The sequence below is a fragment of the Schistocerca serialis genome, chromosome 6 (genome assembly GCF_023864345.2).
Source record: "Schistocerca serialis cubense isolate TAMUIC-IGC-003099 chromosome 6, iqSchSeri2.2, whole genome shotgun sequence".
Taxonomy (NCBI): domain Eukaryota; kingdom Metazoa; phylum Arthropoda; class Insecta; order Orthoptera; family Acrididae; genus Schistocerca; species Schistocerca serialis.
Genome location: NC_064643.1, coordinates 650,225,717 through 650,239,304, shown reverse-complemented (window position 1 = coordinate 650,239,304; position 13,588 = coordinate 650,225,717). Strand labels below are relative to the sequence as shown.

General features: G+C 40.9%; 1 protein-coding gene across 1 annotated transcript in view; it reads right to left on the bottom strand.

The window, feature by feature from the left end:
• LOC126483914 (exocyst complex component 2) overlaps positions 1-13,588 on the bottom strand; it is a 125,714-nt gene that overhangs the window by 71,696 nt on the left and 40,430 nt on the right. The window contains 4 exon segments of the mRNA XM_050107187.1: positions 503-750; positions 837-1,066; positions 2,675-2,811; positions 2,898-3,013. Coding sequence (XP_049963144.1) covers positions 503-750; positions 837-1,066; positions 2,675-2,811; positions 2,898-3,013 — 731 coding nt within the window.

Here is a 13,588-nt window from a genome sequence, read left to right as displayed (position 1 = left end):
TATTTCTACACATCGGAAACCTTGTAACTCCATTCACACCACCTTCCCTAATGCAATCGGACTCCTACTTTGTGCCACCTATGCTTGTTTCACATAGTCAGAGAGAAAAACTGGACGTAATGGGAGCTCAAAAAGTAGTAAGACTCCTTCACACAGTGAAAGTAAAATTACGTTCTATTACAATTTCGAAAGAACCATTTTATATATTTACTGAAAATTGAGGAAAAAAATATAATATAAAATAAAAATATCAGCAGTCAGTATTGCCATTTTGATATTGATATATCACAGAAAAAAGTATCGCCAACAGATATCAATATAGTTTGGAAAGAAAATCTATATTTTATCCACAGCCCTAGTAACAAGCAGTCACATTTCACGTATCACTCTGAATATAATGAGATAATTAGTACATTACTTTCTGGTTTACTGTTTGCGCGCACACACACACACACACACACACACACACACACACACACACAACAGAGAGCAGTTGACTCACCGTAAGTCAAATATTAGAGATCCAATTATATCAAGTGCCTCTCCTGGAAGGTCAAGTCGAATGAGGGCTGAATACGTAGCCCGTACATAGCGGAGGCAATGGGGCAACCAAGGCACCACTGCCTCCTGTCCATGAGATGGCCAGACTCCATAACTCTGTCTCTGAGGTGACATACGGTCAAGTGTATGTGGCAAAACAGCAGCACGAAGAAGATTAGTGAATCTTTCGATAGACTCCAGTACCATTCGCTGGAAAATAAATTTAGTATATAAAGAATGTGTGTCTGCGAACCATCAGAATGAAATTAAGGAACTGAGAGACATGTCACAAATACCTTGAACAAAGGCTGCTTATCAGTGTCAACTTTGACATGCAGATCACCACTGAAATATGCCTGGCCCAGCTTCCACATATCTGGAAAGCACTCATTCAAAGTCTCTGTCAGTTCCTCGACAAAAAGTACTCTCTGGGGGACTGAACTCTGCCAGTCCTGATTCTGTGGTGAGTTGTTAATTTTGTTGTATTTTGTAGATCCTGAGTGATGGCTGCCAGATTTATGTTTGGCTGCAAAAAGTTTCATTAAGGTGTAAGTTCTCTTTTTTTCACTGCAGAACAACAGAAAGTCAGAAATTTTGTTTCACATGAAGGTTTGATACTGCATCTAACCATTACTTCACAACCATTAAACTTGTTTTTGAAACAGCCCATAAAAATGAAGACCAAATTTATTTGACCTCCTCCTGTAACGATTAAGCAGTAAAGCTGCCTGTGATCTAAAGGTTGGTTTGAACACTGCAGTGTGCTATTGGGCACAATCCTGTTGGATGTTGTTTTGGAATTTTTCACGTTAACAACTCTTTGCCAGAAGTGAAACAAATAATAAGTGACAGAAAAACATCCCAGAGCTGATGAGACTTGCCCACCAAGCCACCTCTGTAATGATTATAATTGCATTATTACCGTAAACTGAAAGTGAAGGCTGAGTATTATCAAAGCTGTGTCTAGTGGTAGTTCTCTGTGGCTAAATCTTTAATCTTAATTTTTCCAGTCTAAAATTTGCTAATACCAGATAAATTTCTTCTAAAATACTCAATTTGTTATGAGTACAAAAACTACTCAATAATCATTAGATTTGTGGGGTTTTCCTGTTACAATTGATAAATTGTATGGTTTTGGGTGCCCAGTCAGGTTGGAAACATCATTTTTATGCACAACATTTTGATCACTGACCTAGCTGTCAATGTCAGATGGTGTGGGCAATGACCTCAGGGACACTCTCTACCAGTACACAAACCTTTCACTGAAATATTCCACAAACAGAATTTTCAATCCTGCCAGGTACCAGAAATATATAATTTATTCAAATGTTATTTGCTTTCAACAAAAGAAATGTTATCCTGAATAAGTAGAGGCAATTGCAATTTTAACGGGTTGTTTAAAACTCCTTATTAACTCTCTAATTGGCAATGTTGGTCTCAAGTAATTATGATTTGCAATAAATATTGTAGTAGTATTAAGAAGCCAAATGCAGTTAATGGTATTGTTGCTCTCAATCATACACTGGCTACATAAAGTTGACAGAGCATATCTTTGGACTAGGCTATTTTGTCACAACATGGCACATATGCAGCAGGATGCAAAAGAGCTACCAGCTGGGAAGGTTTTTGAGGCATGCTTTTCTAGTTAGGTTTCATTAAAATACAAGGGAATATATTTATAAAAATAAAATATTATTTTATTCACTGAAAGGACTTTATTCATTAAGAGTAATATTCTATACCTTTCGAAATAAAGAAAAATAGACAGTTCCCCACTCATCTTCAGAACAGGTAGATCCTTCTCATCCTGTGACCTGATAGAGCCACCCTTACTTTTTAACCTGATCCAACCTGCTCCACTCTCATCCCCAAGGGACAAACTATTTAGTTCCAAAAGCTAGGACAGTATTCTGTATTTTTTATGTGCCTATCAGCAACACAGACATTGCACCTCCTGAAGTATTGGATAGCAAGTCTGTCTCTCAATTTTATTGTTTCCTTATGTGAATTTTCCTTCTGATACAAGATTCCATACCATTGACTATTTAGCTGCAAAAAGGGCTAATTTTACAAACATAAACATTCTGCCACACATACTGCTACAATTATGTATTGCATACTGTTTGCATCTAACCTGATTCATCACCACAAGCAGCTTCCAATGCAATATGCTCATCCTTGCAAGCATTCAGCTGTTTAGAGATGTAGGATGAATGGCTTGAAATGCAGTCCCATGCTGGATCCCCCGTTGATTCCAGATGCACCAAGTTTCTAGTTAACATAAAGAGAATAACATAATGAGTTATTTATTGATTCTTTAACATTCTGAAACTAATCCTCAAATGAAGTATTCATACTTGATAATCTTTTTTTGGTCTTCCAGAGAAGCAGGCATGTCTTGAAGTTTGGAATGTAAAAGTTCTCGTAGACCACTGATACGCTGCTCAACTTCAACAAGCACTTTCTTAAAAATCTGCAAATAAAAAAATAATCAGGCAAAATAAAATCCAGTAAATAATCAAAGCATCTGTTTCTGTGCATATGTATTCATCACACATGAAGAATAGCAGTGCATATTACGAAGTTCATATTTTTCATTAAGAGTATGTACTGAGAGCTGCCTATTATTCTTATTTTTCATGAAATATGCAAGAGAGGATGCCAGTGCTATCTGACTGCTATGAACTTAATCACGTACTACAGTGGTTTTGGATGCTGAGACAGAGGTGGCATGTGTGGCTGACTGCACCTATTAACCATGAATGCATGATGAACGAATCTTTAGTGTCACGAAATGTCATGAAACTGAGTAGGTTATGTTAAAACTATTAAGTTACTATCACTGAACTATAGATGACCATGTAAATGAAAGTTATTTTTTTGCCTTTTCCGTTCTATAAAAACCCGAGAAAAAACACAATCTCTCCCTATCTAACTTCTTATTGCTGTTAGAGGTAATGAGTAATGCTTTGTATTTCATGACCAATGTGTTAATCAATTGTACTGTAAAAGTCAAGTAATGCTTAAGTAACTGAATTGCGTATTGAGCTTCACCACACAATTACTAATGTTGATGCTCTGGTTGATAGTCTTAAGTACAGAAGGTGATGAGAACTGCAGTAATAGCGGCTGTTTAATGAAGTGAGGAGTTTTGTGTATGGTAAATTATTTCCACACTTTTGTTGGAGAACTATATTTAATGAATTAAAGATAAAAAGTTTGATTCAGTGGTACATAATATTACTGAACTGTAAATATAATGAAAAATTTGGGTACAAACACTAAATGCAAATATTTCATTATTCTTTGCTCATTTAAGAGATGAGATGTTCATTAACTTTTTAGCCCAGTATATGACAGGATTTTAAAGATTAGGAGTCTGTCTGTCAAATCTAGAACTCACTATCTGATGGTGAAATATTTGAAATTAGTGTTAAGTTTAATGACTTATATGTTTTCATTTTAATAATGTTGCTACCCTTATCATTCATACACCAGAACAGCAAGCTGCAGACTGACTGAATGTTATTTAATGTAATTTCAGATGCAAGCAATCTGCACAAGAAGTTTGAACTTATGGAGTTACAATGTTATGCAGAAATATGATAGTACTAACTCTCACAGAAATCAGAGTTCTGAACTGCATATCACAATGAAGAGCAAAAATATTATGACCACCTGCTTAACAGTGTGCTGGTCAACTTTTGGAACATAGCATGGTAGCTATTCTGCATAGCAAGGATTCAACTAGTCTTTGGTAGGTTTCCAGAGCCCCAGACGTGTTTCACCAGGTTCAGATTAGGCAAAACTGGTGACCAAGACATTAACATGAGTTCACTATTATGTTCCTCAAACCTCTGTAGCACAATTCTAATCTTGTGATGCTGACAATTTCTTGCAAATTTGCTCATCAGTGTATGTTTCTCATCACACTGCACACACATGGCTAAGAAAACTTTTTCAAGCTGTTTCAGAGTACTATGGTTACTGTCAAATAATTATTAGATTGGAAGAGATAATGCCGAGTTTTTGATTTCAGTGGTAGAAGAGAGTTTACTGTTTGAGTGCATCTGGCAATTTGCATAACACTTGTATGCTTTTTGACATCGCTGGTAGCTGAATATTAGTCTAGGACAGGACAGGACTGGCACTACATTTCTGGGTACTGTGTGTCCTTTAAAATCACTAGAGGATTTCAAAGAAAAGGTTCTGGCTGATGAGGTGCAGGATTACTACAAGCCATTGTTTCAAACTGTTATTTGTAAATATGGCAGCTGACAAGACGGTAATAGAAAAGTTGGGAATGCCAATTTCAAAGTCTTTTTATATAAAAATTTCTGGGGTTTAAAACACATACAATGAAAATAAACTGCACAATCCTGGCACATTCTCACTGATTCACTTTCAGCATTAAATAAGTCACTATTTACTCACTGAGCTAAAGAGGGAGCACGATGAGGTTATTTCTAACTGATACTCAAAAATTTAACAATATTGTAAAAAGGAAAGTTGCTACTCAACATATAGTGGAAATGTTGAGTCACAGATAGGCACAACAAAAAGACTGTCACAAATCAGCTTTCGGCCAGTAGGTCCTTCATCAGAATTAGACAGCAAACACATAAACACACACTCACGCAAACGCAACTCACACACACATGACTGCAGTCTCAGGCAACTGAAGCCACACTGAGAGCAGCAGCACCGGTGCATGATTGGAGTGGCATCTGGGTGGGGTTGGGGAGGGGGAGAGATATTAGGGTAGGCATGGCAAACAGTAACATGCTGTTGAGGAACACAGAGGGACTAGTGGAAAAAGTGTAGGGCAGCTGTGTGCAGTCGGGAGGTTAGACAGAGGAAGGAGCAGAGAGGAGGGGATGGGCTTGGGGGGGGGGGGGGGGGGGGGGGCAGGTACCTTCTATCCATCCGAGCAACATGCACAATGCCAACTCAAAAAGCTCTCCACCCTGCTCACTTCCTACTCCCACCTTGGAGTACCACCGTCCACCCTCTCTACACTAAGCCCCAAACCTCTTCCACGTCCCCTCATAACTGGCAAACCCCATCTCACAGATCTACTACATTTACCACACCCTCCAAAACTCTCTCCCACCACTACACAGAGTCCAGAACCTAAACAGATCCGAAACACAGTCATGGACCTTTCTTTCGTAAGTCTTAGCCCCACAAAAATATCAGTCCTTTCCAAAGGCCTCACTTTTTTCCCCATTCCCAAATTCAGTCATGCAGGACTTGTTAAAGACCTTCTCTCCTTCTCCCGGTTCCTACAGTGAAAACACTTTTTTGCCACCAACCTTGCCAATCAGACTCAATCAAAGACCAATGCTGAAACCTGCCTAACTCAGTTCACTCCTCCATCCAGCTGTGGTCCACACCCACTGCCCCCAAACCAGCCCCTGTTAACTTTCCAGAATTTCTTAACCTCAAACCTTGCCTCACCATCATTCCTCAAACCCCTCAACATGCAAACTAACCTTACATCTGCCGAAAGAACCGCAGTTCACCATCTTAAAACTGATCCTGATCTTATAATCCTACCTGCGTATAAAGGCTCCACCACAGTTGTTTTGAACTTCAAGGATATCTGGTAGAAGGACTCCGTCAGCTGTCAGATACATCTCCCGACAAACCTTGCCAAAGTGACCCCATTCCAGAAATCCAGCAGGATCTCCAGCCACTCCTCAAATCCTTAGGCCCTTCCCAGATCTTCTCCCTGGGGTCCATCTCTCTACTCAACCCTCCCAATCCCTGCACTCCCACCTTCTACATGCTTACTAAAGTCCATAAACCTAACCACCCAGGATGCCCCATTGTGGCTGGTTACTGTGCGCCCACTGAGAGAATCTCTGCTCTCGTAGACCAACACCTTCAACCTATTACCCGGAACCTACCATCCTACATAAAAGATACCAACCATTTCCTCCACTGACTCTCCACAGCTCCTGTCCCTTTATCACACAGTGCCCTGCTCGTCACTATTGATGTCATCTACCTTTATACTAGCATCCCCAATGCCCAAGGCCTTACCTCTATTGAACATTACCATTCCCAACACCTGACAGATTCCAGACCAACTGCTTTCTTCCTAGTTGTCAGAACCAACTATAACCTCACCCACAATTACTTCTCCTCTGAAGGCATTACTGCAAACAAATCCATGATACAGCTATGGGCACCCACATGGCATCATTCTATGCCAACCTATTCATGGGCCATCTAGAGGAATACTTCCTAAACACCCAGAATCCAGAAGACCTCACCTGGTTCAGACTCACTGATGACATCTTTGTGATTTGGATCGAGGGTGAGGACACCCTACCCACATTCCTGCGTAACCTCAACAATTTCTCCTCCATTTGCTTCACCTGGTCCTACTCAAACCAAGCCACAAACCTAGTTGTTGACGTCCACTTCAAAGACGGCTACATCAGTACCTCCGTCCATATTAAACCTACAAACCACCAACAATACCTACTTTGACAGCTGCCACCCATTCCATACCAAGAAGTCCCTTCCATACAGCCTAGCCACCCATGGCCGCTGCATCTGCAGTAAAGAGCGGACCCTCTCAAAATATACTGAGGATCTCATTGAAGCCTTCAGAAATCGTAATTATCCTTCCAACCTTGTACAAAAACAAATCTCCCGTGTCTTATCTTTCCAATCTCCCACCACCTCATGAAGTCCCACCGTCCGGCCACAGAGGAGCATTCCCCTCGTAACTCAGTACCACCCAGGACTGGAGCAACTGAATTACATTCTCTGCCTGAGTTCTGACTACCTCTCATCATGTCCTGAAATCAGGAATGTCCTGTCCACTGTCCTTCCCGCCCCTCCCACAGTGGTATTCTGCCATCCACCGAACCTACACAATTTACTTGTCCATCCCTGCACAACCCCTACTCCCAACCCCTTACCTCATGGCTCATACCCCTGTAATTGACCTGGATGCAGGACCTGTCCTATAAATCTTCCCACCACCAACTACTCCAGACCGGTTCCAAACATGACCTATCCCACCAAATCTGGGCTACCTGTGAAATCAGTCTTGTAATCTACAAGCTAAGCTGTAACCACTGCACTGCATTCTATGTGGACATGACAACCAACAAGCTGCCTGTCCACATGAATGGCCATCAACAAACTGCGGCCAAGAAAAAAGTGGACCACCCCATTACTGAGCACGCTGGCAAACATGACATCCTTCATTTCAATTAATGCTTCACAGCCCGTGCCATATGGATCCTTCCCATCATCACCAGCTTTTTCTGAATTGCGCAAGTGGGAACTTTCCCTGCAATATATACAAACCTTCATTAGTCATTGTCCTCTCCCACCCCACCCCCCACCTCTCCGCTCCCTCCGCCTAACCTCCAGACTGCACACAGCTGCCCTAACCTCTTTCCACCTCGACCATCAGTGCTCCCCAACAGCATGACACTGTTCGCTACACCTACCCTACTATCCCTCCCCCTCCCCACCCCAGACTCCTCCTTTCCCCCACCCAGCCGCCACTCCCATCACACACCGGTGCTGCTGCTCGCAATGTGGCCTCAGTTGCCTGAGACTGAGCCGTGTGTGTGTGAGTTGCGTTTGCGTGAGTGTGTATGTGTGTGTTTGCCGTCTAATTCTCATGAAGGCTTCACTGGACAAAAGCTCATTTGTGACAGTCTTTTTGTTGTGCCTATCTGCAACTCAGCATCTCCGCTATATGGTGAGTAGTAACTTCCCTTTACACAATACTGTCAGATTCCATCCTGGATTTTCCATTGTTTGAGACTCAAAAATGCTGTAAATCTTGCTTTGATTCCCCTGACGTGATTAGTAAATCATATGTGAAATTAGTTTGTATAGTAACAATTAAATATACTAAAAACATCCATATGGAACTCACAGTAGAAAAAATCAGCACATCAACACTCAAGTTAATCAGCTGGATGTTGTAAAGGTAAAACACATTAACGAATTGGCCTTAGGCCACTAGTCTGCCTTTGAGTTATGAGAAATTGGTTCCCACTACTCTGAGAAATAGCAATGACAATGTTCACACATAAACACTGTTTTGGTGGAAAGATTCTACAAGTATGAGAACAGAAGCCATAAGCAGCACAAACTGTCTCTCCAGAAAAAGAAATAGTAATATTACAAGGTTACTTAGCAAAGACCACTGAAAAGCCATTTCACTTGGAAATGTTTGTAAATACCCCTTTTTAAAAGATTATACTTAAAACAAACATATTTAACCAGAATATTTAACATCACCCCCCCCCCCCATGAACCATGGACCTTGCCGTTGGTGGGGAGGCTTGCATGCCTCAGCGATACAGACGGCCGTACCGTAGGTGTAATCACAACGGATGGGTATCTGTTGAGAGGCCAGACAAACGTGTGGTTCCTGAAGAGGGGCAGCAGCCTGTTCAGTAGTTTCAGGGGCAACAGTCTGGATGATTGACTGATCTGGCCTTGTAACACTAACCAAAACAGCCTTGCTGTGCTGGTACTGTGAACGGCAGAAAGCAAGGGGAAACTACAGCCGTAATTTTTCCCGAGGGCATGCAGCTTTACTGTATGGTTAAATGGTGATGGCATCCTCTTGGGTAAAATATTCCAGAGGTAAAATAGTCCCCCTTTCGGATCTCCAGGCGGGGACTACTCAAGAGGACGTCATTATCAGGAAAAAGAAAACTGGCGTTCTATGGATCAGAGCGTGTAATGTCAGATCCCTTAATCGGGCATGTAGGTTAGAAAATTTAAAAAGGGAAATGGATAGGTTAAAGTTAGATATAGTGGGAATTAGTGAAATTCGATGGCAGGAGGAACAAGACTTTTGGTCAGGTGAATACAGGGTTATAAATACAAAATCAAATAGGTGAAATGCAGGAGAAGGTTTAATAATGAATAACAAAATAGGAGTGTGGGTAAGCTACTACAAACAGCATAGTGAACGCATTACTGTGGCCAAGATAGACACAAAGCCCATGCCTACTACAGTAGTACAAGTTTATATGTCAACTAGCTCTGCAGATGATGAAGAAATTGATGAAATGTATGGTGAGATAAAAGAAATTATTCAGGTAGTGAAGGGAGACGAAAATTTAATAGTCATGGGTGACTGGAATTCGAGAGTAGGGAAAGGGAGAGAAGGAAACGTAGTAGGTCAATATGGATTGGGGCTAAGAAATGAAAGAGGAAGCCGTCTGGAAGAATTTTGCACAGAGCTTAACATAATCATAGCTAACACTTGGTTCAAGAATCATGAAAAAAGGTTGTATACATGGAAGAAGCCTGAAGATACTGACAGGTTTCAGATAGATTATATCATGGTAGGACAGAGATTTAGGAACCTGGTTTTAAATTGTAACACATTTCCAGGGGCAGGTGTGGACTCTGACCACAATCTATTGGTTATGAACTGTAGATTAAAACTGAAGAAACTGCAAAAAGGTGGCAATTTAAGGAGAAGGGACCTGGATAAACTGAAAGAACCAGAGGTTGTACAGGGTTTCAGGGAGAGCATAAGGGAACAATTGACAGGAATGGGGGAAAGAAGTACAGTAGAAGAAGAATGGGTAGCTCTGAGGGATGAAGTAGTGAAGGCAGCAGAGGATCAAGTAGCTAAAAAGACGAGAGCTAGTAGAAATCCTTGGGTAACAGAAGAAATATTGAATTTAATTGATGAAAGGAGAAAATACAAAAATGCAGTAAGTGAAGCAGGCAAAAAGGAATACAAACGTCTCACAAATGAGATCGACAGGAAGTGCAAAATGGCTAAGCAGGGATGGCTAGAGGACAAATGTAAGGGTGTAGAGGCTTATCTCACTAGGGGTAAGATAGATACCGCCTACAGGAAAATTAGAGAGACCTTTCGAGAAAAGAGAACCACTTGTATGAATATCAAGAGCTCAGATGGCCCAGTTCTAAGCAAAGAAGAAAAAGCAGAAAGGTGGAAGGAGTATATAGAGGGTCTATACTAGGGCGATGTACTTGAAGACAATATTATGGAAATGGAAGAGGATGCAGATGAAGATGAAATGGGAGATACAATACTGCGTGAAGAGTTTGACAGAGCACTGAAAGACCTGTGGCAAAACAAGGCCCCGGGAGTAGACATCATTCCATTAGAACTACTGACGGCCTTGGGAGAGCCAGTCTTGACTAAACTCTACCATCTGGTGAGCAAGATGTATGAGACAGGTGAAATACCCTCAGACTTCAAGAAGAATATCATAATTCCAATCCCAAAAAAAAGCAGGCATTGAAAGATGTGAAAGTTACCGAACTATCAGTTTAATAAGTCACAGCTGCAAAATGCTAACACGAATTCTTTACATACGAATGGAAAAACTGGTGGAAACAGACCTCTGGAAAGATCAGTCTGGATTCCATAGAAATATTGGAACACGTGAGGCAAAACTGACCTTACGATTTATCTTAGAAGAAAGATTAAGGAAAGGCAAACCTACGTTTCTAGCATTTGTAGACTTAGAGAAAGCTTTTGACAATGTTGACTGGAATGCTCTCTTTCAAATTCTAAAGGTGCCAGGGGTAAAATACAGGGAGCGAAAGGCTATTTACAATTTGTACAGAAACCAGATGGCAGTTATAAGAGTCGAGGGACATGAAAGGGAAGCAGTGGTTGGGAAGGGAGTGAGACAGGGGTGTAGCCTCTCCCCGATGTTATTCAATCTGTATATTGAGCAAGATGTAAAGGAAACAAAAGAAAAATTCGGAGTAGGTATTAAAATCCATGGAGAAGAAATAAAAACCTTAAGGTTCGCCGATGACATTGTAATTCTATCAGAGACAGCAAAGGACTTGGAAAAGCAGTTGAACGGAATGGACAGTGTCTTGAAAGGAGGATATAAGATGAACATCAACAATAGCAAAACGAGGATAATGAATGTAGTTGAATGAAGTCGGGTGATGCTGAGGGAATTAGATTAGGAAATGAGACACTTAAAGTAGTAAGGGAGTTTTGCTATTTGGGGAGCAAAATAACTGATGATGGTCGAAGTAGAGAAGATATAAAATGTAGACTGGCAATGGCAAGGAAAGCATTTCTGAAGAAGAGAAATTTGTTAACATCGAGTGTAGATTTAAGTGTCAGGAAGTCATTTCTGAAAGTATTTGTATGGAGTGTAGCCATGTATGGAAGTGAAACATGGACGGTAAATAGTTTGGACAAGAAGAGAATAGAAGCTTTCGAAATGTGGTGCTACAGAAGAATGCTGAAGATTAGATGGGTAGATCACATAACTAATGAGGAGGTACTGAATAGAATTGGGGAGAAGAGGAGTTTGTGACACAACTTGACAAGAAGAAGGGATCGGTTGGTAGGACGTGTTCTGAGGCATCAAGGGATCACAAATTTAGCATTGGAGGGCAGCGTGGAGGGTAAAAATCGTAGAGGGAGACCAAGAGATGAATACAATAAGCAGATTCAGAAGGATGTAGGCTGCAGTAAGTACTGGGAGATGAAGAAGCTTGCATAGGATAGGGTAGCATGGAGAGCTGCATCAAACCAGTCTCAGGACTGAAGACTACAACAACAACAACATTTAACATCAAAATTTCATCCATCACGTCACTACAGACAGAATATTAATAAATTGTGAAAAATGTACTAAGCAGAGTATGCCATTATTTATCCATCCTATTCCATTGTTATAAAAACAAAGATGAGGTGACTTACCGAACGAAAGCGCTGGCAGGTCGATAGACACACAAACATACACACAAAATTCAAGCTTTTGCAACCAATGGTTGCTTCATCAGAAAAGAGGGAAGGAGAGGGAAAGACGAAAGGATGTGGGTTTTAAGGGAGAGGGTAAGGAGTCATTCCAATCCTGGGAGCGGAAAGACTTACCTTAGGGGGAAAAAAGGACAGGTATACACTCGCACACACGCACATATCCATCCACACATACAGACACAAGCAGACATATTTAAAGGCAAAGAGTTTTTTTCCCCCTAAGGTAAGTCTTTCCGCTCCCGGAATTGGAATGACTCCTTACCCTCTCCCTTAAAACCCACTTCCTTTCGTCTTCCCCTCTCCTTCCCTCTTTCCTGATGAGGCAACAGTTTGTTGCGAAAGCTTGAATTTTGTGTGTATGTTTGTGTTTGTTTGTGTGTCTATCGACCTGCCAGCGCTTTTGTTCGGTAAGTCACCTCATCTTTGTTTTTATATAAAATTTTTCCCACGTGGAATGTTTCCTTCTATTATATTGATACTATTCCATTGTTAATCATATGAAAAACATAACAGAATAAATGATGGTCAATTACTATTCTTCTGTATTTGCAGGTCAACTCTTCATTTCAGCGAATGGCCTCATTGCAGTGGTAATACAGGTTCCTGTCAGATCACTGACGTTAAGTGTTGTCAGGCTTGGCTAGCACTTGGATGGGTGATCCCGTCTGGGTCTGCCAAGTGCAGTTGCCAAGCGGAGTGCACTCGGCCCTTGTGAGACAAGTTGAGGAGCTACTTTATTGAAAAGTAGTGGCTCTGGTCACGAAAACTGACAATGGCTGGGAGAGTAGTGTATTGACTACATGCCCCTCCATACCTGCATCCAATACACCTATCAGCTGAGGATGGCACAATGGTCGCTCGGTACCGTTGTACCTCCCGATGCCTGTTTGGATGGAGTTTCTTCATTCTTTAGCTAATCATAAAATTCAGTATTTCCACCTCACAAAAGTGTTTGTAACTTGACTGCACTAAAGCCTTAGATTCACTTTTGTTTAGACGTAAGTGTCAATACTCTTATGTTGTATATTAGAACTCAAAATTCCACTGATTATGTTTTTGTTTGTAAGAAATAGTAATTATTAGTCTGACACAGAGAAAAATAAGCATGTTGAGGATGACCACAAAACAGGTTAATAGGCAGGCTGCAAAGACACCATCACATGGAAAAAATGTAATAGAGGAAAGCACGCAAGTTATAAGATACCTGATCAAATTCACTATCCAGTGTGACTTGTTTGATATTTTAACACATCATATAAATAAAAAATTGGCACC